Source organism: Desmodus rotundus, chromosome 13 (genome assembly GCF_022682495.2).
Source record: "Desmodus rotundus isolate HL8 chromosome 13, HLdesRot8A.1, whole genome shotgun sequence".
Classification (NCBI taxonomy): domain Eukaryota; kingdom Metazoa; phylum Chordata; class Mammalia; order Chiroptera; family Phyllostomidae; genus Desmodus; species Desmodus rotundus.
Genome location: NC_071399.1, coordinates 39,480,472 through 39,508,026, shown reverse-complemented (window position 1 = coordinate 39,508,026; position 27,555 = coordinate 39,480,472). Strand labels below are relative to the sequence as shown.

General features: G+C 36.1%; 1 protein-coding gene across 3 annotated transcripts in view; it reads left to right on the top strand.

Moving 5' to 3' along the window:
• Positions 1–27,555, top strand: part of ITGBL1 (integrin subunit beta like 1) — a 269,846-nt gene that overhangs the window by 128,422 nt on the left and 113,869 nt on the right. For 2 of the 3 annotated variants that reach the window (XM_024578895.4, XM_053916806.2), the window contains 4 exons: positions 1,412–1,534; positions 5,207–5,347; positions 10,879–11,019; positions 26,154–26,300. In XM_024578895.4, coding sequence (XP_024434663.1) covers positions 1,412–1,534; positions 5,207–5,347; positions 10,879–11,019; positions 26,154–26,300 — 552 coding nt within the window. The remainder of the gene's footprint in view (positions 1–1,411; positions 1,535–5,206; positions 5,348–10,878; positions 11,020–26,153; positions 26,301–27,555) is intronic. The other variant, XM_053916805.2, reaches the window with a different exon arrangement.

Here is a 27,555-nt window from a genome sequence, read left to right as displayed (position 1 = left end):
TCATAAATGATCACATGACTTCATTGCTGAAAATATTTCTATGACTTCTCATTACTCTTAGATTTCAGTTGGAAATTTTTAACGTGACCTATAAGACATCCATAAACTGGCTGGGGTTGTGGGGAGGGGTGCGGGGGGAAAGGCAGAAAACTGTAGTTGAACAACAATTAAAAAATTGTTAAAAAACTGCACTTTTAATTGCCTTATTCTTTTTATGCTGCTTTTCACATCATTGTCTTCACTCCAGCTATGTTCATTTTTTTTCCTCTTATATCCTCTTTCATCACAGAGCCTTTGCTGTCATCTCTTGCTGAAAGCAGGCCTCCTCACCATCTCTCATGTCTCTTAGCTCTTTTTTTTTTTTTTTTTTTGATTTGGTTTCAGTTCTCAGGGACCCAATCTCTGACCTCCCTGTCTCAATTAAATCCCTTTGCTAGGTAGTTATGCAACACTTTGCATTTCTCCATTTATTTTATCACATTGACTTCTGCTCATATAAAACTCTGTCAGGATAATTTGCCTCAGTTGATTTTCTGTTGTATTTCTAGAGTCTATGGTGATAAAGTCTTGTGAGACTTGTGAGTGGTACAGTCTCGATTAACTTATATAGAATGTTGTGATGATCAATTAAAAATTGAAAAATGAGGATTAAAAAGGAGGTTACTCAAATGAACATTCTACCTTTCAGTATCATTTGAATGCTGTTTTACTGTAAGTGAAATGACTCTCATTGACATTTAGTCAAATCCTCAAGCTTGGCTGTGTATGTAGTGTATGATAGACCAGATGACTCCAGTGCCTCTCTATCACCCTGAACAGTCCTATGGTTTCGATAAGGTCCTTGATCTCTATGCCTAAGAAAACCCTCTCTGGTTCCTTGTCAGTAGAATATGTGTATTAGTTTAACACTCTAGATATGAAATTATTAAGGACATCTACATTTTTCATTTATGTACTTGATAGTGAATTCCATAAATGTTTACTATATAAATAGTATGCTCAAATATTGTGCAAAACATTGAGTAAATTCTGTTGAGGAAGATAAGCAAGGTTAGTTCCCTCACAAAGCTTAGAATATTCTGCTTTAGTTTACTTTAGAGCCAGGTGTAATCAGAAGATATTCATTTATGCATTGATTGCATGGACATGTATAAGGCAGCTTTGCACTTAGACGGCCAGATTTACATCTATGAAACCATAGAAGTCAATGATAATGGCTGTGCTAGAAATATAATTTCTGTGCCATAATGATCTCAAGAAAGAATGTCTTGTTATCTATCTCATCATACCCACAGAAGTAAATAATTAACTATTAAATTGATTTTAATTTTCTCTGTAAAATAGGTTAAAATTCATTAATTATAATTTATATGCATTTGACAAATAATTTTTCTCTGTTTCTATGGTTTAGGTACATGTCACTGTGGCAGGTGTAAGTGTGATAATTCAGATGGAAATGGACTTGTTTATGGTAAATTTTGTGAGTGTGATGACAGAGAATGCATAGATGATGAAACAGAAGAAATATGTGGAGGTATGTATATTAATTTTGCAGAAATTAATAGAATACTTGATTTTTCACCTGTTTCATTGTACTTTTAGCTCTATAAATTTATGTACTAGTTTTCTAATTTAGTCTGAACCTGTTTGGAAAGCACTTTATGTAAGGAAGTTTAGACTGAGGCATTCAGAGTAACATATTTTTTTAATGTAAAATCAGATTATTGCCAAAGAGAGGCAGATGACATGGCAAGCAGGTCATTTTACATATTTCTGAAGTGGTCCTCATTGGACTTCATCTTTTCTGCTCACTTTAATGGCTTTTATTGTCTCTTTTTTCCCAATCTTTCAATTGCATGGTTTAACTTTATTCTCTTTATTTTCCTTTCCCTTTTAAATCATAAGTTTTTAAATAGTCTCATGTCTTTTTTTATTGTTGTTTAAGTACAGTTGTAGGAGACATGAGGCCAATAAGATTACTAGCCTAGAATTTATTCACTCCCCCAACACATACACTTAGATAACATTTTTCATGATCTTTTCTATGCACCACAATTACTAAAGTCATTATCTTCTGTTGTACCAGCGAGTGTATGCTTGCTAGTGCCAAGCACCACAATACGTACTTCACATTCATTAGGTAACTTACTCAGCACTTCTAGCAGAATTTATATCCCTATCAATCTGACACCAAAGACTGTTCTCTTGACCCCTCACCAAAGAGAAATGCATCAGTGTCCAGGAGCATGGAGCTCCATGAAGAGACGCCCTCCTCACCATCTGTAGTGTTCCTTTTCTTCTGCTTCCCTATCTGCAAGCATATCCCTACAGTTTCAGTTTGCAACTGTGACTGACACAGGAGAGGAAAGTAGAGAGCAGTGAGAATCACTTTAGTTTAGGTAAATTCTTTTCTGTTTATATGTTGTTTTAGTCTGGGATCATCTCTCCATTGATAAGCAATTGCTTATTTCATTTATATCTGACAAGATTCCAATCCATAGAATCTTATCCTGTATGCAGGATAATTTCAGAAGAGTATTTTCCTTGGAGGATCAGGCACAAATAAGGCCAGGAGGAACCAGAGGACTGACCATAGAGAAAGTGTCAATAACATATGATAAAATGTCCCTTTGTTTACAAAAAAATTATCGCTTCAATCTCTGTGGTCATCCAGATATTCTTATTTTAGGTCTGCTTGGTTTTTTCTCTCTGGTTTACTTCCTGGACATCCCACCAGGATAAAACAAACTAATATCTTCTTTTTTCCAAGCCAATCCTAAACTACACACTGCTCAGAGAATTTTGTTAAAGGGCTCAGTCCAAGATAATTAGAACAGTTAAATTAATCCACTCACAAATATTATGTATTTGTCTTCCTGGTGTTTCATTTCCAATTATTAAGATCAGAAAAGAAGAGGAAGGGAACATGTTTAGGGCTAATGTTGTCTGATACACACCACCAAAGCAAAGTCTATTTGTATGTGTAAATGTAAACATTTAACTTGAATCAACACAATAGAAAATGTTTGTCTCTTAACCTTTCACTTATATTTCCATTTGTCTGAGGCTTAAGCAATTTCATGGTACAAAGTCTCTGACCACAGACACCAGCTCTAGGTAAACATCCTTTGGGGATGACATTGACTGGGCTTGTAGATCTTCCCACCTGTCATACACATGAACCAATCTGTTGAGAGGTGATTCTACAGCGCATTAGCAAAGCAATTCAAAATGAGATTTTCTTGCTTCATCAGTTTACACAAAGCAAAGAATGATGTTTATTATTTGGAATGTGTATTGTCCTGCAGCTTAATTTTACCTCAATTATTGAGATATGTCTTGTTACAATATTTTCATTTGAGTCATGAGGATATCTGCTTAGTTTCCATGTGAATAGTGTACCTTTATATAATTTTTCCTTTTTCACCCCTACCTCAATGGTATTTTTAGGAAAATCCTAATTGAATACTGGATTTTATAATATACAAAGAATTTGGGTGTGAAGAATGTAGATTTGTAATCATTTGTTGATGTCAAGGTAATTCTTGAATATGTAGGACCTTACATACATTTTCTGAAGTTGCAGAGGAAATAAATATCTGAAGATTCCGGAAATTACAGAGGAAATAAATTCTGTTTTAAGAAGTTAATAAATTAAAAAAAAATTAACTCACAGGAAAAGCTTTTAGTAACTCACAGTTGTCGTGCTTTTTTTCAGTGTAATTCTCAAGTTTCTGAGGCTTGTGATATAGCACTGTAATGTGATATTTTGTGTGTGTATGTGCAGAAATATTTTTAAGCTTACATATAAAATGCATAATATGTTATAATTATAGTATGTAACTATAAATACAAATGTACAGCTTGATAGCATTTATATGTGCTTAAGTGAATAAATTAAAATTAAATTTGTTGTAGAAATGACTTTTTAAAAATTGATTCTGCAATTACTGCTCATTTAAACAGAAAACATGTCATTAAATGCATGGGCCCCTGTCTGTATATCTCAATTACAGTACTGGTTCTCTTCATCTCTGGCCCTCCTCTTTATCTCTCTGATGTGTGTCAGCATGAAGGAGGTCTCACCCCATGGACAAGAGTAGTGTAAGAGACCCTATCCATTCTCTTGCCATTGGCCAGGAGTGCCATAGTCTTAGAAAGAAAAATAGCCTCACAATCAGTTTCCCATGGACCTTTTGGAATTATGGCTGTAGGAGAAGAAAGAGGGGAGTGCAAACACTTTACCCATAGACTCTGATAAAAAAGATTCCTATATGACAGAGTGAATAGACTAAAAAACAAAGTCCAGTGTGACCCTAGCTTTTATCATATTTACAAGAACAAGAAGCACATTCATGCTTGGATAGCATAACTACAAAAAGGGAGGACATAAGAAGTGATTTAGAGTTAAACAGAATTGCCATCTTTTGGGAATTTGTAGAATTGCCAGACATGGGTGGAGAAGTTAATGATGTGATGATTCATTACTGATTTCTTGGACATAAGTCCAAATGAATAAGGTGATATTTTGAAAAGGTGTGATGGCACCTGGACATTAAATGATGGGGTACCTTTACCTATCATTTGTATCTGGTTCACAAATACAATGGGAATTTGACTGTGATACCCAGGGTCCATAATATTTCATTGGTCTAAATGAGTACTAAACATTAATTTAGTTGAAAATCTCTTTTCCACATGGAGGAACACAACACCCTGTGGGATACAGTTGAATGAAAAGATGAAACATTTCCTCTGATTTAAGACATGATTCGGCCATTAATAATGTGCATCCAAGTAAATACACACCATTGGTTTCTCAGTACTTAATTTTAAATAAAATATTTGGAAGATTAATTCAAGAAATACCCTTAGAGTACTTAAATACATTTGAGTTTGATGCATACATTTGAGATTGGAATGTAATAGACTTTCATATCATTTCTTTAAAATTTTTTCATTTTAATTACCTACCTGGCTAGGACAAGTTAGAGGACTCTTTGATTTGCTTAATGTGTGTAATTATGTAAGTATAAGCACAATTGTAATGTTTTGGGGACAAACTACATAATTTGATTATAAGCAGTGAGTGTGAAAACAGGTATATTATTTCAGAAGACAAAAGTGATCATAAAGGGATAGAAAGTTAATTCTGTTTTTAAAGTTGCTTTTTTTCCTCACTATATAAAATTCATTTTGGGTAAAGGCCATGGAAAGTGTTACTGTGGAAACTGTTACTGCGAGGCTGGTTGGCATGGAGATAAATGTGAATTCCAGTGCGATATCACTCCCTGGGAGAGCAAGCGAAGATGCACATCTCCAGATGGCAAAATCTGCAATAACAGAGGTGTGTCATTCATACACATTACTATGTAATGGAGAGAGAACACAGCTATTAATTGTTAACACTCTTCTCTGTATTTCCTTCCCTGTGGGAGGAAGTCATCTTTCATAATCATTGACTTTGATGAAAACTCAACATTTTCTATAGCAATAATTTTCTCTTTCTTGTTTTTTTATTGAGTGGAAAACAGAAATATAAGAAAGTTATTGTCATTCTTTAAGCTTCACTAAATAAATAGTCAACAAAGAGACTGTATTTCTTTGGTGGTTATCCAGAAATAGCACAGCACAGCTAAAAGGTAAATCTAATAGATTCTTCTGTTTAACAGAACCATCTAACAGCACGAGCATCTAATTACCCAGAGAACGTTAAAAAAAACCTCTTTTCTTAATTAATTGAGTAAATTGAAGTCTTGTTTGAAATAGAATTTGAATTGATATAGAGTCATTTAACTTTTATATACAATAATAAAAATGATATATTGAACACAGTATATTTGTGTGAATCAAAAGCCATATGAAATTTAGACTGGCTTTACACATGAATTTAAAAAATATATTACTATTTCTAACATATAATTTAAAGTGAGTTAACTAACTGTTAATAACAAGTCAAATAGTTTTCAACACTTCTTCAAATCCTTAAAAGTTTTTTATGTCCCTTTGTCAGTTGTACTGGTGGATAAAAAGAAACATGCTGTACTGTTCTTTGCCTACCTGGTGATATAAATAAATAAGTGACCACATTTCTTTCTTTAAAAATACAAAAATCTAGAAGGCTGGAAAACATTTTTTTTCATTTCTATAAATGAATGATGCATTTAATAAGTAATGCTTCTGGAGAAAATTTTTATTTTAAATATATTTTATTGATTATGCTATTACAGTTGTCCCATTTTCTCCCCTTTTTTCCCCTCTGCCATGCACACCCCCTCCCACTCCCATTCCTCCCCTTTGGTTCATGTCCATGGGTTGCACATATAAGTTCTTTGGCTTCTACATTTCCTATAGTATTCTTAACCCGCACCCTGTCTATTTTGTACCTACCATTTATGCTACTTATACTCTGTACTTTTCCCCTCTGTTCCCCCTACCCCCACTTCCCTTCTGATAACCCTCCATGTGATCTCCATTTCTGTGATTCTGTTCCTGTTCTAGTTTTTTACTTAGTTTGTTTTTTTTTGGGGGGGTCAGTGTTAATAACTGTGTTTGTTGTCATTTTACTGTTCATATTTTTGATCTTCTTTTTCTTAGATAAGTCCCTTCAACATTTCATATAATAAGGGGTTGGTGATGATGAACTCCTCTAACTTGACCTTATCTGGGAAGCACTTTATCTGCCCATCCATTCTAAATGATAGTTTTGCTGGATGGAGTAATCTTGGATGTGGGTCCTTGCCTTTCTTTTTTTAATTTTATTTTGATTATATTTTATTGTTGTTCAATTACAGTTGTTTGCGTGACTTCAAATACTTCTTTCCAGCCCCTTCTTGCCTGCAAGGTTTCTTTTGAGAAATCAGCTGACAGTCTTATGGGAACTCCTTTGTAGGTAACTGTCTCCTTTTCTCTTGCTGCTTTTAAGATTCTCTCCTTATCATTAGTCTTGGGTAACTTAATTATAATGTGCCTTTGTGTGTGTGCATCCTTGGGTCCAATTTCTTTGGGACTCTCTGAGCTTGCTGGAGTTTCTGGAAGTCTATTTCCTTTGCCAGATTAGGAAAGTTTTCCTTCATTATTTGTTCAAATAAGTTTCCAATTTCTTGGTCTTCCTCTTCTCCTTCTGGTACCCCTATAATTCAGACATTTGGAATGTTTAAAGTTGTCCTGGATGTTCCTAAGCCTCTTCTCATTTTTTTTTTCTTTTGAATTTTTGTTTCTTCATTCTGTTCTGGTTGAAAGTTTCTTTCTTCCTTCTGCTCCAAATCATTGATTTTAGTCCTGGTTTCCTTCCTGTCACTGTTGTTTCCCTGTATGTTTTGCTTTATTTCACTTTGGGTAGCCTTCATTTGTTCCTTCATTTTGCAACTGAGCTTGATCAGTTCTGTGGTCATCATGATTACTAGTGTTTTGAACTCTGCATCTGATACGTTGGCTATCTCTTCATTGCTTAACTATATTTTTTCTGGAGCTTTGGCCTATTCTTTCATTTGGGCCATTTTTTTTGTTTTTGTCTTGGTGCACCTGTTATGTAGTAAGGGGTGGAGCTTTAGGTTTTCACCAGGGCGGGGCAACCCACATCACTGTGTTGTGATGTCAAATGTGGGGGAGGGGTCCAAGAGGGAACAGTGTTGCTTGCTCTGCTCTCTGCCAGTTTTCAGTCACTTCCCCTGCTACCCACAAGCAAATTGGGCCCTATGTTGCTGATTACTGGGTGGGTGGGTTTGTGTACATTCTAGGACACTGTGGGTCTCTCCAACAAACTCTCCTGTGAGGCTGGGAGTTTCTCCCACTGCTGCCTCAACCCCCACAGGTGTTTTCAGTCAGAGGCTTTAAGGCTTTATTTCCCCGCACTGGAACTTTGGATTGCTTGGTGTATCTCACTCCTCAGTTGTTTCTCGTGGTTTAAATGCATGCTAATGTGGGACTGCCCAGTCCACAAGCCACCACCTTGCCCACCCTGGTCCTCAAGCTGCTGCCTTGCCGAGAGTCCTCTCCACCCAGCTGCCCATCTCTGCCCCTCCTGCTGGTCTGGATGAATGTTTCTTCTTTAACTTCTTGGTTGTCGACTTCCATACAGTTCGATTTTCTGTCAGTTCTGGTTGGTTTTGTTTTTAAATTGTTTTTGTCCTTCTTTTGGTTGTGCAAGGTGGCAAAGTGTGTTTCTCTACCTGGGGAAAATCTTAACCCACAACAAATTTTACCCTTTTAAAGATTGACATAAATGAGTAAAATGTGCTACATATCTGTACATAGAGAAAAGAAAGAAAAAAGGCCTGAATTTGGAACAGAAATCATTACAATTTTTAAATTTAATTTATACAGGATAGATCTGACTGTATATCATACGAATTCACATTGTTTGCCTTTAATATAAAAGGACATGTTTCTGTGTCAGTTCTTTTATTCACTAGGATCAGTAGTTACCATAACAATGTCAGTGTATGAAGCTTGAACTGTGTAACTGTGAGAAATAACCATTTACATGTTGAAAAGAGAGAGGAGAAAAGTGGAACTGATTGGGCTGTGTGGATCAGGTCCTGGACCTGCAGCTGGGGTATGTGGGTTCTGTTAGACAGATGTCCTTCAGAAACACACATTACTTGCCACCTCCTGGCTTCCCCCTTCCTGGTTTTCAGAGTTTTCTGATTTAGAGATCTGACAGAGGCAGAGTAGGAAGCAACATTTCTAAATGAGGCTGGTAGCTAGTGAGACATGTGAGCCAGGTGAGGGCCCAGCACTGCAATGAGTTCCTTTTCTCAGAGGGTCTTCCTTATGTCTACCCTAGAACTCTCCTTATTAATACTTCCTAGGTAGGAGAGAGACATTAATCCTGCATATACCTACCTTATCTTCCTTTTTAGTTCATGTTCAAGGGCCATAAAACAATTTTGTGAACAGAGCTAATCAACAATAGAATAAATGTCCTTTATTGCCCACTTTGTTTAATCACAATTTTACATTGGACCCAATTTATCATGTGACCATACCCTCACATCATTTATATTATTAAGAAAACAATGCATTTTCATCTTTAAAAATGCAGATTGTAAAGTAGAAAATGATCCATAATCTTAAAATAGATATACCTACTTTTCAATTTTGGTACATAATCTTTTGGTTGGTTTTTATCATTTATTTTTAAAAAATTCATCACCCTGTGCTCTCTGATATGTATTTTCTTCTTATTTAATACATAAATTGAATCGTACTATGCATGGTAATTTGAAATTTGTTTTTTAATTTAATCATATATTTTGATTATCTTTCCATGAACAAAAACCTAATTTGTACTTTTAATGGCTGCTTAGTAGGCCAAGCTATGCATTGTACTAATTCCTCATTGATTTATATTCATGTCCTTAATTGTTTTTCAGTAGCAACAATCCATCATATTTAATATTCCTGAATGTGTATTTTGTGTACTTGTTCTCTCCTTTGGATATATTAATTGAAGTAGACCCTTATGCTAAATAATACCCATATTTTCAAAGTACATATTGTGAAAAAATGGTACATCCAGAATTGTACCATTTTGTATTTCATACCTTCACCAGCTCTTGATCCTAACAATCATTTCACTTCTGCTGATCTGACATTCAAAATAATTTTAAATCACTGTTGTTTTACAGCTCCCCCTTTCCTCCCCTGCGTAATCATAGTTTGAGTGGTAAACATTTTTCATGTTTATCTATCATCATTACATGTCTACAAAATCTGATTGGTGTTCTTCGCCTTTATCTATTTCACTTTAGGCATATTTGCCCTTTACTTATTGATTCCTAAGAATTGTTTATGTTTGTGAAAGTAGCTATTTGTCTTTTGCATACATATCACTTGTTATTCCAACTGTTTTAGTTTTTCTGTTTGTTTTTTTGGTGTTTTGCTTCCAACCAAAATTTTACATTTTTTATGTAGATAAATCAAATTATGTGTTTATTTTTAGTAATTCTCTTTGAGGGTTTTGAATAAAAATGATTTATTTTATATTTTTAACTCTTTGATCTAATTACAATTTACTTTGATGTGAGCGGTAAGAAAGGGATTTAACTTTAGCTTTCCCCAGAAGTGATAAGCTAGTTGTGCTAAAGGTGAGGACTGATAATCCACACAAAGTAAATATAATCTGCAATTGGGCATTTTCTCTATGCAAGTCTCCATATGATTAAGGCTATATCTCTCTACCTAATATCCAACATCTTCTATAATCTGAGTTCATTTGATCTAACAAACCTTATTCTTAGGTTTCCTTAACATTCACCTTCTGCTCCAGTGATGCAGGACTCCTTAGGATCCCCCACCCATCCCTACCCTTCTTTGCTTATTCTTGCTTTCTTGACTTTTCTTGAATTATTTTACCTCCAGTCAATCCTAGAATATTTCTCCCTCTCCCTACATATCCAAACTATCTACCTTAATTACTTCAGTCCATATTGATTTCTTCTTCCCCAAATTCTTACCAGTATTTCTCAGTATTTACGGCCTAGTGTACAAAATGTTAGCACTCATACATTTATTGTTTGCTAATTTTTATTTAATTAGCTTTCTTTTTGTCAAGTATACTGTAAGCTTCTTTAGGGCAAGGGTTTTACCTTATGCTGTTTTAATTGTTTTGATATTATTTCTGAGACAAACCAACACAGTGTTAATGATGTATTGCACAGTCCCATTTAATTATTGGCATAGCATGATAACTTTTGTTTATTAAAGAATCTCTACTTCCACTTTAGATGCTGTTTTTCCTTTGTGGAATATTTTTTCTGAACACATGTATTTTTTGAATACTCAGTAAGCAACATATTTTTTTAAAAAAACAATATATGATGCTTTCTTTCATGAATTCTCACTAGACGCATATAAAATTATTTTTTCATTTAGGGACTTGTGTGTGTGGTGAATGTTCTTGCCATGATGTTGACCCAACTGGAGACTGGGGAGATATTCATGGAGACACCTGTGAGTGTGATGAAAGGGACTGTAGAGCTGTATATGATAGATATTCTGATGACTTCTGTTCAGGTAAGTGCTCTCAGAATTCCTATTTTAAATTAAAAAAAATTATTTTTCTATTTTGAAGATTCATTTTGATTCTCACAGAAACTGTAAAAGAACTGCATATGTATTCTAAAACATTGGATATCCACAGTGCTCCTATTAGTAGTCACTTGGAACCTTTTAAGAGAATTCACAAGTTGGGCAAAGACTAGATATGATAATGCACTCTCTCTCTCTTAAAATTAGTGTAATTCCTTACCAAGGAGAATTATTGGTTCCAGATATCTATTGCTCAACTCTGAGACCACAAAACAGCTGATCTGATGACAATGAAAAGGATATACACCATTATGACAAGCTATATTAATGTATTACAAAACTTAGGGTAATACAATTCTCATGGATATTTTTAAAAGTATTTTATTTATATTTAGACAGAGGGAAAGGCAGAGAGAAAGAGAGAAGCATCAATGTGTGCTTGCCTCTCCTGAACCCCCTACTGGGGACATGGTACACAACCTAAGCATGTTCCCTAATTGGGAATCCTAATTGGGAACCAGCGACCCTTTGGTTCTCAGGCTGGTGCTCTATCCATTGAACCACACCAGCCAGAGCCTCATGGATATTTTAATGCATTAATTCTTTGGTATGGTTTATATACTACAATTATTCTACAACTTAGTCTAGAATTGAAAATCAGTGAATTCAAATTTTTTTTGAATATTTATGGAAAAAAATAGTAGTTGCCAGGATCTGGACTGCATCTGGGCTACTGGGTCCAGCAGTGAGAAAGACAAATATGACTCTTGACTTTATGGAGCTTGTAATCTAAATATATGGAAATGTATGACCTACCAGAATTTTTAATTGTTCAAAGGAAAAAAACAGATTTATCTAAAAAAGTGATATTAAGCAAAAATAGATTTATGGCTTTTCAGCCTTGTTATGTTTCATAGTTCAGAAGGCAGAGTCATATGCATATACATCTCTTTAATCTTGACTGCTTGATTGGTATACACAGAAAGATAGGAAACTCCACTGACCTCCTGAAAGTTTCCAGCAAAGAGAGACAGAAGAATTGCCCTATTTCATTATGATCATGCAACTTCAAAGGCTTCTCTGGCCTGGTTGAGGGGAGCCTGTTGCTTCAACTCCCCACTGCAAAAGAGTTTCCCTCTCCTGATTAGCCCTTGTTCAGGAGAATTTCTTAAACATTTCATGAACTCCGTTCTCTTGAGATAATACCCTTTTCAGATATTTCTATTATTCATTATTATGAATGTTCTTTATTATCACAGTTATAAGCATAGTGCATAACTCGACTTTATTGTAAAGAGGAGTTTGTGATGACTTTCGGCAGTGGAGTGCTGTAGTCACAGGTTTCCAGTCTGGTTGCCTGGATAAACGTTGGCGCCATTTACTGAAATAGAAAACATAGAAGGAAGTTGTCAACTTTGTTTCTAGATGTATAGATCATAAAGGACAAATTACAACCCAAAATTGATTGTTTTTTCACCTATTGAGTATGTGGGTCTAAACTCTAAAGGATCAGGATTGAACATGAGAGTTTAGTCATAAGCACAGAGTTGGTAATGAAAACTACACTGGGGTTCAGAGAACACCATTCAAGAATGTAATTTTAAGATTATGACATAAAACATGAATTCATACAATTTAAAATAGGAAAGTAAAGGAGATAATCAAGCTATATATAACAATAATAAATGTGTGGCTTTCTGATATGCCTTTTTTTTTTTTTTTTTTGCCATACGGTGTGTTCTTCCTTGTTAAACCCATGATCCTGATCTTGATCCTCATTTGGAAGTGGGGTTGAAAAACTTAAAATAACTACATTATAGTGCTAATTCAGGATTGTGTGAACTGGTCTATCTAATTGTGGGGGACTAGGACCATGAGGTGAAGATGGGTACTGACACTTAGTTGATACTTTCATTCTTGTATAAGCTCACAGTTCCTGTTGTATGCTTTTTAGGCATAGAATTACTACTATAGGTTGTGAGGGTGAGTGTTATTAGGAAGGACTCCTTGGAATCTGAAACTTTGCACTTCATTTATTCCCTCCCTTCTGCCTTCTACCCTATTTTTCTCTTCCTCTCTTTTCCATTTTCCCCTATCCTATGAGATTTCAAACAAGAAAGCTGATAAGCAACTGGGGTTCCTCATGGGAAGTGTTTAGAAGAGAATGATTAATCCTTTATATGTGATCTCCATGCTGTAGGTGTAGACAGTTGGGAATGGGCAAAAGTGATGAGGTAATAGGCTTATTTGAACAATAAAACATATGAAAATGAGACATAAAATATGTAATTTTGATTTCATCCTGTGTTCATTGAGTGATCAGTTCTCCACAGCTGCTTCCCACACTTAAGATGAGGAATTTAGGAAAGGAGAAACATTAACAGTGATCTGACTTTGATAGACACTTACCAAGTTCATTTACATACCTCATTCCTTTTCATGTTCACACTAACTCATAGTGGGAGACATGATTTTCTATATTTTAGCAGAAGAGGAAACAGGTTCAGAGAAATTAAGTAACTTGAAATTACATTTATACTGCTTTTGTATTATCTGAAAACATATATAGCCTAAGAAACCATGCAATTTAATCCAGCTACATTGATCTTCTTTACTGATTTATGCAAGGCTGTAGTGTAATAAGGTTTTGATGAAACAGCTTTATTTTTAGCTCCTATTCTTGCAATCCTCAGAATGTTTAGTTATTTAAACACTCATTTAAATCTAAAGGAAATCTCCTGATGGATTAGTTTAAATTGGCTCTTTTATTGACATTCTCATTTTATTAATTCATTCTTACTCTGTCCATTTATCTATTCAGTAATGCACTTATAGATATTTTCTGCCTACTCCATAATGAATCTGGAAGATACACATATTTTAAAACACAATCCCTGCTTTCAAATAAATTTACTTTATTCATTCATTCATTCATTCATTCATTCCTGTCCGTTGTTCAGCATCCACATGGTATGTGTGTGTGTATTTATTCATACACAAATATGATGCATACACAGGTACACAGATACACACATGCACATGCACACACAAATACCTCAAAGATGATACCATTGACAAAATTTGACTGTGACTAAAATGACCAGAACATGACCACTTACCCTGAAGTATACCAACTACTTTGTTACTTTGGTTCTATGAGCTGCTCCACTGAATTTACTTTCTGATTCTAAAATAACTCTTTTATTCCTTTTGGCTGATTATCACTTTGGTCTGTTTCTCAAATTCCCATAATTGGAAACATATGCTGCAGTTTGATCTTAAGTTCTATTTTTCAGCTTGTTCTGCCTACTAAAATAGTGAAAATATAAGGTTAGTCCTGGTTTAGAGTACTATTAGTTTGGAAAATGGAATCATTTGATAAAAGCATATTATATAGGGAAATTTATCATTGTGGATTAGCAAAGCATTAAGGAAAGAAACTGGAGGGAATTATCTAAGTATGCTCAGTTTACATTTTCTTGAAGGGAAATCAATATGTTCAATGGAATTTAAAAAAATAAGAAATAGTGATTAGATCTAATTGATTTTCCTAAACTTTCCCCTATTAATTATCTTCATAGCTACTTGTGAGAAGCTACTTGTAAACATCAGTTTCCAATTTATGATGATTTTTGGTCCTTTTAAAATAAAGGAACATCCCTTATAGCAGAAGAGTGTTTGGAATGAATGAAACTGTATTTGTCCTGGATTGATATTTCCAAATTTATATAGCTTAACTCAAAGAAACACAATGATTGTAAAGAAAAAATAAGTTTTTGGTGTCAACAGCCTCTACTATTATGGTTTGAGAGCCTTTATAGTTCTACCCACCCAACATGGCCATTATGTCACTTGATGTCTAGTCTTTCTGCCATCTCCCTGTCTATATGGTATAGACTGAATTGTGATCTCATTTACACACAACCATCAACACCTTGTTGTTCTTCCATTGCTGTGTGTATGTGTTTTTAATGTATGATTGTAGATCTTTTGAAAGCAATTCTCTAATGTGCATTCTCACATTTGATATCAGGAATGAATAACAACAATCCATATCTTTCATCTCTGTTTTGTTATCTTCTGCCTACAGAGTTTAAAGGACTACTTATTGGAAGCAATGAAATTAACTCCTGCAGGCTTAATATATATGTTTGACACAGTAACAAGGAAGCATTACATTTCAGATTAGGATGGTAAAATTTGCTTTGGGTTCTATCACTTTTAAAGATAAAGTCCAGTGATATGAGGGTCAGAAAGGTGAAGAAGTGACACACTTAGATCAAGGACACAGGTTTCCTAATTTCTTTTATGTTCTTTTTCACTATTTGTTTATGAAATACCCTAATAGAGTATTTTATAATAGTCTAAAGGATTTTAATGCTAAATAAATTTCATCTTTTCTGAACTCTCTTTGTATATCAAAACCATGCATTTTCATCTTCTTCATTTTGTACTTGTAAAAGGTTTTCTTTCCTCTTTCTGGCATAAATTTTATACTAGAATTGAAAGACCAGGAACTCAAGAGGAAAAATTATAGTTTCACTTTATGATTCCCTGTTTTTTCTGAAAAGCTCAATACCTACTTCATTATCTGGTATCAATACATTGCATTTCTAAGTGATTTCCTAACTACATTAACTTTATAGAAAGGATACAGTTTCATTTAAATTAAAATCCATAACATTCTAAAATATATTTGACAGAATGTGACTTTGAGTTGTTAAAGATGTAGGATGAAATTTTTCATTACTGTGAAAGCAAAACTTAAGTTTATGCTTTAACTTGTCAATAAATCTCTAATAAACAGATTAGACAATACCATTGTCAATACTATATTTTGTTATATAAGACTAGAATTATTTAAACATTTTCTCTATTGCTTTTGCATTTGCTTCTCTATGATCTTCATTGAGATATTTGATTCAGGTATTCCTACTTTTCTCGAATAATGAAACATTAAAAAATTCTCCGTGATACTATTTTATTATTAAACTTGTTGCCATATGCTACTCACGGACTCTCAGGAATTTTATTCATTATGGATGATTTAGTTAGGTCACTCATATTTTAATAACCCTTCTTTCCTCAGCTTGAATTTGTTCAATTGATGTCATGTCTACTTTTGAGGGCAAGATGTAAAACACTCATAAGTGGATGATTTGAGAAGGAGCAGTGGCCATTCTGAACTAGACAATATTCTCCCACTCTGATACTATCCTATCTAGAGGGAAAGCCTTTCTCCATAAAGCCAATCACAGCAAAGACACTATCTCATTAATTCATTCTGATATGTAAGCACTCACTCAAATGCAGCTGGGTTATTGAGAGAGCATTTTGATTAAATTAAGACTGAGGATGAATTAGAAGGCAGAGGAAGGTAGGGGTCATCACACACATGGCAAAAGTGAGGGCACATTTTATATGGTGTTCCCAACTGTACTTGGAGTTGGTGATTCCTGGAGGTGAAGAATAAATTTATAGGAGTTATCCATGAGATGCTCCATGATGCTCCATTAAGTGCACAGGAAATAGAGGTATAACATATTGTAGACTAAATTTTCCCCTAGTGTTTATAAGAGAACATAGAAATAGCAAAGAGTTAATAAAATGAAGCTTCAATAATAACAGTTATTTTTTCTAGAGCAGCAGCGTTTTTATAATTTGTTAATGAATTCACAATTAATCTGACCTTTTTGATATTAATTGAACCAAATTTTCACTACAAAAATCTCTTATTAGTGAAGTCTATAATTATGAATGTATATTATTCTACCACAATTTTAAAAAATTTTTATTGTTATTCAATTACAGTTGTCTGCATTTTCTCCCCATCCCTCCACCCCACCCCAGCTGAACCCACCTCCCTCTCCCATCTCCACCCTCCCCCTTGATTTTGTCCATGTGTCCTTTATAGTAGTTCCTGTAATCTCCTCTTCCCAGTGTCCCCACCCCACTCCCCCCTGCCCATTGTTAGATTGTTCTTAACTTCAATGTCTCTGGTTATATTTTGTTTGCTTTTTTCTTCTATTGATTATGATCCAGTTAAAGGTGAGATCATATGGTATTTGTCCCTCACCGCCTGGCTTATTTCACTTAGCATAATGCTCTCAGTTCCATCCATGCTGTTGCAAAGGGAATAAGATCCTTCATTCTCTCTGCTGTGTAGAATTCCATTGTGTAAATATACCATAGTTTTTGGATCCACTCGTTTGCTGATGGGCACTTCGGTTGCTTCCAGTACTTGGCTATTGTAAATTGTGCTGCGATGAACATTGGGGTGCACAGGTACTTTTGGATTGGTGTTTCAGGGTTCTTAGGGTATAATCCCAGTAGTGGAATTGCTGGGTCAAAGGGCAGTTTCATGTTTAGTTTTCTAAGGAAATTCCATACTGTTTTCCACAGTGGCCTCACCAGTCTGCATTCCCACCAACAGTGCACTAGGGTTCCCTTTTTTCTGCATCCTCTCTAACATTTGTTTGTGGATTTGTTTATGCTGGCCACTCTGACTGGTGTGAGATGGTACCTCATTGTGGTTTTAATTTGCATCTCTCTGATGTCTATTGATGCTGAGCATCTTTTCATATGTTTCTGAGCCCTCTGTATGTCTTCCTTGGAGAATTGTCTCTTCAAGTCCTTTGCCCATTTTTTAATTGGGTTGTTTGTCTTCCTGGAGTGGAGTCCTGTGAGTTCTTTATATATTTTGGAGATCAGGCCCTTGTCTGAGGTATCATTAGCAAATATGTTTTCCCATAGTGTTGGTTCTCTTTGTAATTTGGCGCTGTTTTCTTTAGCCATGCAGAAGCTTTTTATTTTGATGAGGTCCCATTTGTTATTTCTTTCCTTTATGTCCCTTGCTTTAGGGGACATGTCTATGAGAATGCTGCTGCGTGGAATGTCTGAGATTTTCCTGCCAATGTTTTCCTCAAGGACTTTTATGGTGTTACAACTTATATTTAGATCTTTTATCCATCTTGAGGTTATTTTTGTGTATGGTGTAAGTTGGTGATCGAGTTTCATCTTTTTGCACGTAGCTGTCCAGATCTCCCAACACCATCTGTTGAAGAGACTGTTTTTGCTCCATTTTATGCTCCTGCCTCCTTTGTCAAATATTAATTGATCGTATAGATTTGAGTTTATTTCTGGGCTCTCTATTCTGTTCCATTGGTCTATGTGCCTGTTTTTATGCCAGTACCAGGCTGTTTTGATTACAGTGGCCTTGTAATACAGTTTGATATGAGGTATTGTGATCCCTCCTGCTTTGTTCTTCTTTCTCAAAATTGCCGCAGCTATTTGGGGTCATTTATGGTTCCATATAAATTTCTGAAATATTCGTTCTATATTTGTGAAATATGTCATGGGTACTCTAATAGGGATTGCATTGAATCTATAAATTGCTTTGTGTAGTATGGCCATTTTGATGATGTTAATTCTCCAATCCATGAGCATGGTACATGCTTCCATTTGTGTGCATCCTCCTTAATTTCTTTCTTCAATGTTGTGTAGTTTTCTGAGTACAGGTCTTTGACCTCCTTGGTTAGGTTGATTCCTAGGTACTTTATTTTTCTTGTTGCTATATCAAATGGGATTTTTTTACTGATTTCTGTTTCTGCAGTTTCGTTGTTGGTATACAGGAATGCCTTTGATTTCTGAGTATTGACTTTGTATCCAGCTGTTTTGCCAAATTCATTTATTAGGTCGAGTAGTTTTTTGGTGAAGTCTATAGGATTTCCCATGTACACTATCATGTCATCTGCAAACAGTGACAGTTTCATTTCCTCCTTCCCAATTTGGATGCCTTTTATTTCTTTTTCTTGTCTGATGGATGTGGATAGGACTTCCAATACTATGTTGAATAGGAGTGGTGAGAGAGGGCATCCTTGTCTTGTTCCTGATCTTAGTGGGAAAGCTCGAGGATTTTGTCCATTGAGTGTGATGTTGGCTGTAGGTCTCTCATATATGGCCTTTTTTATGTTGAGGAATGGTCCCTTTATTCCCACTTTCCTGAGTGTTTTTATCAGAAATGGGTGCTGTATCTTATCAAATGCTTTTTCTGCATCTATTGATATGATCATGTGATTTTTGTCTTTGCTGTTGTTGACGTGATGTATGTTTATTGATTTGGGAATATTGTACCATCCTTGCATCCCTGGGATGAATCCCACTTGGTCATGGTGGATGATCTTTTTAATGTATTCCTGGATGTTGTTTGACAATATTTTGTTGAGAATTTTAGCGTCTATGTTCGTCAGCGATATTGGCCAGAAATTTTCTTTCTTCATTGTGTCTTTATCTGGTTTTGGGATTAGGATGATGCTGGCTTCATAAAAAGAGTTTCGGAGTCTTCCATCATTTTGGATGTTTTTTGAATAATCTGTGAAGGATAGGGGTTAGCTCTTCCTTAAATGCTTTGTGGGATTCTCCTGTGAAACCATCTGGTCCAGGGCTTTTGTGTGTTGGGAGTTTTTTGATTAATGCTTCAATTTTGTCTGCTGTTATTGGTCTGTTCAGGTTTTCTGCTTCTTCATTCAGTTTTGGAAGATTATATTTTTCTAGAAATGTGTCCATTTCACCTAGGTTTTCAAATTTCTTGGCAGACAGTTCTTCGTAGTAATTTCTTACAATCTGTTGTATTTCTGTGGTATCAGTTGTAATCTCTCCTCCTTCATTTCTAATTGTGTTTATTTGGATCCTCTCTCTTTTTTTGTTGATGAACCTGCTTAAGGGCTTGTCGATTTCTTTTATCTTTTCAAAGAATGAGCTCCTGGATTCATTGATCCTTAGAATTGTGCTTTCAGTCTCTATGTCATTTAACTCTGCTCTGATCTTGGTTATTTCCTTCCTTCTGCTTGTTCTGCACTGTCTTTGTTGTTGTTCCTCCAGTTCTTGTAGGCATAGGTTGTTTGTTTGAAATGTTTCTATCTTCTTAAGGTAGGCCTGTATGGCTATGATCTTTTCTCTCAGGACTGCCTTTGCTGTGTCCTATAGGTTTTGGGTTGTTGTGAGTTCGTTTTCATTTGTTTCCAGAACGTTTTTGATTTCTTCCCTAATCTCATTCTTGACCCATTCATTGTTTAATAGCATGCTATTCAGTCTCCATGATTTTGAGTGTTTTGTGTTTTTCCCTCTGGGGTTGGTTTCTAGTTTCAGTCCCTTGTGGTCAGAGAAAATGCTTGATATGTTTTCAATCTTCTTGAATTTGTTGAGGCTTGCTTTATGTCCTATCATGTGGTCTATCTTTGAAAAAGTTCCATGTACACTTGAAAAGAATGTGTATTCTGCTTCTTTGGGATGAAAAGCTATTTATATATCAGTTAAGTCCATTTCCTCTAGGTTATTGTTAAGTGACACAATATCCTTGTTGATATTTTGTTTGGAAGACCTGTCCATTTTTGACAGTGTGGTGTTAAAGTCCCCTACTATAATTGTGTTGCTGTCAATATGTTTCTTGAAGTCCTCCAAGATTTTCTTGATTTATTTGGGTGCTCCACTGTTGGGTGCATATATATTTACAATCTTTATGTCTTTTTGGTGGATTCTTCCTTTGAGTATTATGAAGTGACCTTCTGGGTCTCTCTTTATGGCCCTTCTTTGGAAGTCTATTTTGTCTGATATGAGTATTGCTACCCCTGCCTTTTTTTCCTGTCCGTTTGCTTGGAAAATTTGTTTCCAGCCCTTTTCTTTCACTCTGTGTAAGTCTTTTGTCCTGAGATGGGTCTCTTGTAGGCAGCATATGTGTGGGTCATGTTTTCTTGTCCATTCAGCTATTCTATGTCTTTTGATGGGAGCCTTTAATCCATTTACATTTAAGGTTATTATCAATAGGTAGTTATTCATTGCCATTTTTTCCTACCTGTGTTCTTCTCTCTTTTTCTTTTCCTTCCTTTCCTTAAAGCAGTCCCTTTAGCATCCCTTGCAGAGCTGGTTTGGTGAAAGTGTATTCTTTTAGACTTCTTTTGTCTGGGAAACTGCTTATTTGGTCTTCTATTTTGATAGAGATCCTTGCTGGGTAAAGTAGCCTCGGTTGCACGTCTCTGGTTCTCGTTACTTGGATTATTTTTTGCCATTCTCTTCTGGCTTGGAGGGTTTCCATTGAGAAGTCAGTTGCTAACCTTATTGGGGCTCCCTTGTATGTTACTTCCTGTTTCTCCCTTGCTGCCTGCAAGATCCTCTCTTTGTCTTGGAATTTTGCGATTTTAATTTTGATGTGTCTTGCAGTGGGCCTCTTTGGGTTCCTCTTGCTTGGGACTCTCTGTGTTTCCTGGATTTGGTTGGATTTCTCTCTCCTCAGATTAGGCAATTTTTCCATCATTACTTTTTCAGACAGGTTTTCTGTCCCTTGCTCTTCTTCTTCTCCTTCTGGTATTCCTATTATACAGATATTGTTACGTTTCATGTTGTCCTGCATTTCCCTTATTGCCTCTTCCTTCTTTCTGAGCCTCTTTTCCTTTTCTTGCTCTTTCTGGGTGTTTTTTTTCTACTTTGTCCTCCATCTCACTGATCCGAACCTCTGCTTCATCAAGTCTGCTTTTCATTCCTTCTACTGTGTTCTTCAATTCAGAAATTGTATTCTTCATTTCCTCTTGGCTCTTGTTGATAGTTTCTATTTCCTTTTTCATGTTGATATAGTTTGCAATGAGTTCATTGTAGTTTCCCTGTAGTTTCTGGTAGTTCTCTGTGAGCTCAGAGAGCTCAGTGAGCTTCCTGATAACCATTGCTTTGAACTCAGTATCTGATAGTTGACTTGCCTCTCTTTCAGTTAGCATTCTTTCTAAGGCTTCCTCCTTTCCTTTCATTTGGGGATTGTTTCTTTGTCTTCCCATTGTTTGTGAGACTCTTCTTGCTAGCCTCTGCTTCTTAAATTGATCTATTCTGACTCCCTGGGTTTATGGTATGGACTTCTATGGTAGAATGCCAGTGGAATTCAGTGGTGCGGTCTCCTTAATATCGTGTGCTCACTGGTCTTGAGCTGACATTTATGGGTCTAGCAGGGTCTAACTCTGGTCTTTTTAGCACTCCAGGTTTTGTTGTGTCACCTGTAGGAAAAAGAGAAAGGGGGGGAAAGAAAAAAAAAAGAAGGGAAGGAGGGGAAAAGGTAATAGAAAAGGAAAGGAAGGAAGGAGGAAAGAAAAAGAAAGATCAGAGGCAAGATAAGAAGGAATTTTAACAAAAATTAAAACAAAAGAATAAATAAAGGAAGGCAGGAAGAAGGAATAAAAACGGTAAAGGATGGAAGGAAGAAGGAATAAAAAAAGAAAGAAGGACAGAAAGGAAGAAGGAATTCAGGGGGAAAGCAGGGAGAAAAAAAAAAGTGTTCTGCTGGCTTTAAACCTGTCAGGTTAGTTCTGCTGGTCTTCCTGTCTGTGAAATGGGAGGGGGTAGTTGGAAGGATTGGTTTCACTTTTCTCCCTTCCTGAGCCACACTCTTCGCTGTTGTTCAGCCTTCAGTCCAGTTCCTCCAGGTCCTTCTGTTCCCCACTAGGCCTTTAGTTCACCAGCTGTGCTGTCCTTGAGTTGCACCACTTAAGGGCAACTCACATTCCACCTTCTTGCTCTTTGCTGTCTTAGATGCTAGGGCCTCTCGGTGCTGCTATGGGGTATTTCGGCCCCCTATTGGGTCGAGTCTTTCTGGGGAATGCAGTCTCCCCTAGCCCTGCAGCTCCCCTCTGCTGGGTGTTCTTCCTTAGTCCTAGAGAGCCTGTAGGCCTTGCAGGGTTCTGTGTGCAGGGGCTAGGTAGGAGTTTTTCAGAACCGGTGCTTTTGGGTGTGGTCGCCTGCAGGCAACCATGCTGTTGATAGGGTTCTGTGGCTGATCTCGGCTTTGGGCCTGGTTTGGCTGCCAATCCCCCGCTTTGGGTCTGTGTGCAGGGTCAGCCAGCCACTGATCTTGTTCCGTTCCCACCTGAGGTTTCAGGTGTGGGTGCCCAGCTGGGGTTTTAGGATGCGCGCCCACCCAGGTGCTTTTTGTCTGTGCGCCCAGGCAGCCCGGCAGCTTATCAGGGTGCGCGCCCACCTGGGGTTTCAGGTGTGGGCCCCAGGCCACTGATTGGGGTACGCGCCCACTGGGGCACTTTGGGTCTGGTGCCCAGGCAGCTGGGCAGCTTATCAGGGTGCGCGTTCACCCGGAGTTTCAGTTGTGGGCCCCCAGTCCGCTAATCTGGGTGCTAATCTGGGCACCAGCCGGGCTTCAGGTGAGCGCTGGGGCTGCTTTTCAGGCATTCACAGTCCAGGTGCTGAGGGGGGAGGGGTGGTAGAGGCTGTGGCTGCTGAGGAGATTTCTCTAACTAGCTGCTGGGTGCCTCTATTTTCTTTTCCTTTTTGAGAAATTCTTCCTATTCAAGCCCCCCTGGTCCAAACAAGCACCTGGCTGCTCACACAGCCCAGCCTGGCTCTCTCCCAAGAATCCTGCAACAGACCCTGCGCCCGGGGCAGGGCTTCTGCCACCCTGGTCCGCACGCAGGTCCCAGGGACCTTATTGTCCTTAAGCACTCTTCTTACCGTCTGATCTTTCGGTGTCCTGTATCTTTGGTCTCCGATCTTCATATATGCTGGAATACTGTTGGCTGTTCACCCTGCTCCTCAGATCAGCTAGGTATTTCACTGGGGTTGAGGGGAAGTGGACTCTGCTCCCACCTATCTCTTCGCCATCTTCCCCAAAAATAGTCCTACCACAATTTAAAAAAAAAATTGACATATGGATGATCTTCAGATAGAAAATAATTACTTCTCTTAAACCTGTATCCCAATGATAGAACTTGAGACTGATTTTCCATCAGTCACAGGAGTCCCCAACACAGGTTCCTGCTTCATTTCATGTTCCCATTGAGACTCTCACACTGGACAAGGGTTGCTTCCTGTTCAGTTGCTTATAATTTCAGGCAACTGCAACAGCAGGTAGCATCCTCCTGGGTAAATAAGGATTTTCTGGCATTTAAACATGCTGGATGTTTTGTTCCAACTTTTACATCTGTTTTAAACTTTTAAAGAGTAAATCTTTTTTCCCCTTTCAATCTAATTGCATTGTTCAATTTTTTTTTTTTTTTTTTTTTGTTAAAGTGGCAACTGCTCTTCCACAAATGGCAGAATGTTCTGTACTTTGCCTGGTATCCTCGTGCAAAATCTAACTCTTTTTGAAATGAAATCTCATGTTTTCAAGAATTTCAATCTCATTGGCTCCTATAAAATGGCAGAATCAATTGTACTTTAAATGTTAAAGATTTTGTTTAAAAAATTTTTACTTACCTATGCATTTGCAATACAACGCTGTTCATAAATTTTGCTCTAAATAACACGATCATTGAAAAGAAGGGTAGTAATTTCTTAAGCTGGAAGAAATGGCAAAAAGCCACAGAACCTAACAACCAATGAAATCTAATTTCTAATAAATTGAAGTATAATAATAAAAATTCTCTTGCTTTGGCTGGATGATTAAGTTGGTTGGATCATTATCTCATACATCAAAAGGTCATGGTTAGATTCCCAGTCAGGGTATATGACTAGGTTATGGGTTTGGTCCCAGGTCTGGCATGAGAGGCAACTGACCGATAATTCCTCTCTCACATTGATCTCTCTCTCTCTCTCTCTCTCTCCCTATCTCTCTTTCTGTTTCTCTCTTTACCTCTCTCCCCCTCTCTTCCTCTGTCCCTTCCTCTCTGAAATCAATAAACATATCCTTGGGTAAGGATTTTAAAAATTCTCATATTTGAAGTTCTAAAGGATCCTATTGACATGTTATATATGCTTACTAGTAATCACAATTTTATTTCCTTTAAAATGATGAGTTCTAAGGCAGAGTATTAAAACAGCAATTTATTGTTTAGACTCTATTACATACTAGGTACTCAATAAATATCTTTTGAATTGAATCTAGTGGTAAAAATGAGAGATTTGTATTTAATGATTCCTAATATCTCACCCCACTTTGACCTATGATTTTATGGTTTGTTCCATGAAGAATCACGTTAATTGATGGTAAAAAAATTCCTGAGATGTGGATGATTCAATTCTTCAAACTCAAAAGATAGGCATCTACCCCCAAACCTCATGTAATATTGATAAAGCTGGCCACTCTTCACTGAAGACCAATTTCCATAGTGTGACATATATTAATATCAGATGCCAATGACAAAATAGTATGGATTTTTATCCATTAGCATTATACTTGATTTACTTAAAGCGTAATTTCACTTCCTTTAAAATTCTTCATGCATTTTTGCTGCAATTGTAGAAATCCTTGTTGTTCTGCATCTGTAATGAGTATCTGAATGTTTCCTAAGAGTTAGGAAAAACTCAGCTGAAGTAATCCTGCTTTCCTTTCTATTCCTACTTAGTTACATATGTGGATCAAACAAGTAAAAATAATAATAGCTCACTTTTATGCAGCATGTTATGATATGTGCTTCTGGATAAATGTGGATAGATAACATATTGTTATTCCATTTAAAAATGAAGAAATTAAATTTTGATGAGGTAGTCATTTGATCATACCTTCTCTGTAGGTAGCAGGATCAGGGTTTAAACCTGATCATTTGATTGATAACATAGGACTTTTTTTTTTTCCTGGCTACCCCATATTACTGCTTATCATAGTTCTTCACAGGCTCTGTGTCAATGTGTAAAGAAATTTAATATCTTCCATAACCTCTTTAGTGTGTGCTATATTGGTCTTCAAAGACTGTGAACACACAGGTTACTGGTTTTGAGGCTAAGTATGTGGTATGTGACAAAAAAGTAATGAAAATAAAGTGTGAGTCACTCTAAAAGATAAGACCCTGCTTCAAAAACAAATTGTTTTCCATTTCTAATATTTTCCTCCACATGAATTAATTGCCAAATCCATAAAATACTCCATGTAAGCCCAAGTAGGCCAATATAATCACATGCATATAGATTTAAATTCAAGTTTACAGCCCTACAAACCTGTTTCTTATCAGGAGTTTTTGCTCTTCTCTATGCCTCATGAGCAATTAATATAAAATAGGTATTTAAGAACTTGAGAAAAATGTGTTTTTGCCCTAATGTTTTATATTGTTAAGATCCTGATTCATTTGTGACATTCCTTGTTGAAATGAAATGACTTCAATATAATTTTCATATATATATAAACTATTCTCATTGTGAAGGTCATGGACAATGTAATTGTGGAAGATGTGACTGCAAATTAGGCTGGTATGGCAAAAAGTGTGAGCATCCACATTCCTGCCCACTGTCACCTGAGGAGAGCATCAAGAAGTGCCAAGGAAACTCTGATCTGCCTTGCTCTGGAAGGGGTAAGTGAGGGCTCTCAGGCCTTGCCACTGCCTCCTAATCCTATCAGTCAAATGAATTCAACTCACATTATCTTATTTAAAAGATAGCTAAGATTCCTGAATGAGAGATTAGTCTTTCAAGAACTAAGAAAACATACAGATTATTTATCATAGAATTGTACACTCAAAACCTATATAAGTTTAACCAGTGTCACCCCAATAAATTTAATAAAAAAACAGAAAAAAATCCAAGTTCCATGAGTGAAAGTACACAGAGAAATATAATCTCTCTTTCTGTCTCTGTCTTACTTACATACTCACATGCTATTAATCCTCTTTAGCTTTTAGGTTTGTTCAATTTCAGTTCACTTCAATTCAGTTCAATGGTACATTAAAAAGAAAAATGTTCAAATATTTGCTTAAAACTTTCTGAATGAGACCATCTAATTCACTGAATTGAATTGTTCTTGTTAATTTCTTGTTCAGTGAAACTCAATAACATTGGTGTTTGAAAGGAGAGTGTTGGCTTCTGAAAGAGCATTGTATGAACACATAGTTCTGAATAGTCTTTTGTTGTTTTAGGATGCATGTGATCTCAGGTGTGCACTTGGTACCATATCAGTACAGATTAGAGATGGAAGAATTCATCTAGAGGAAACCTGGTGCCATTCTTTTTGATTCGTCAAAATAAGAAATACAATATCACCTCTAATATGAAAATGGCAAAGTTAATATGAAATATGCTTTCAGAAGAACTGGTAATTAAAGTTTTTTCACATGTCATTCATGAGAGGAAAAGAAGGAAGACTGTTTTTACCTGAATGTTAGACCAGAAATTTAATATTATGTTGCAGTTTACTCTTTGAAAAATGAATACTTAATGAATATTTTATTGAGATATAATTCAAATAACATAAAATTCACTTGTTTAAAGTATACAACTTAGTAGTTTTTAGTATATTAACAGAATTATGCAACTATCACCACTATCTCATTCTAGAACATTTTCACTACCACAAAAGAATCTTTGTACCCCTTATGAGTCATGCCCCATTCCCTTCTTTCCTCAACCTTTAGAGATCATTAATCTACTTCTTGTTCCTATGAATTTGCCTAATCTGGGTTTTTGATATAAATGGAATCATAAAATATGTAGCCTTTTTGTTGTTGGTTTATCCATGTTGTAGAATGAACATCAGCCCTTTTTAGGACTGAATAATACTCATTTGTATGGATAGATCACATGTATTTATCCATTTATCTCTTAATGGACATT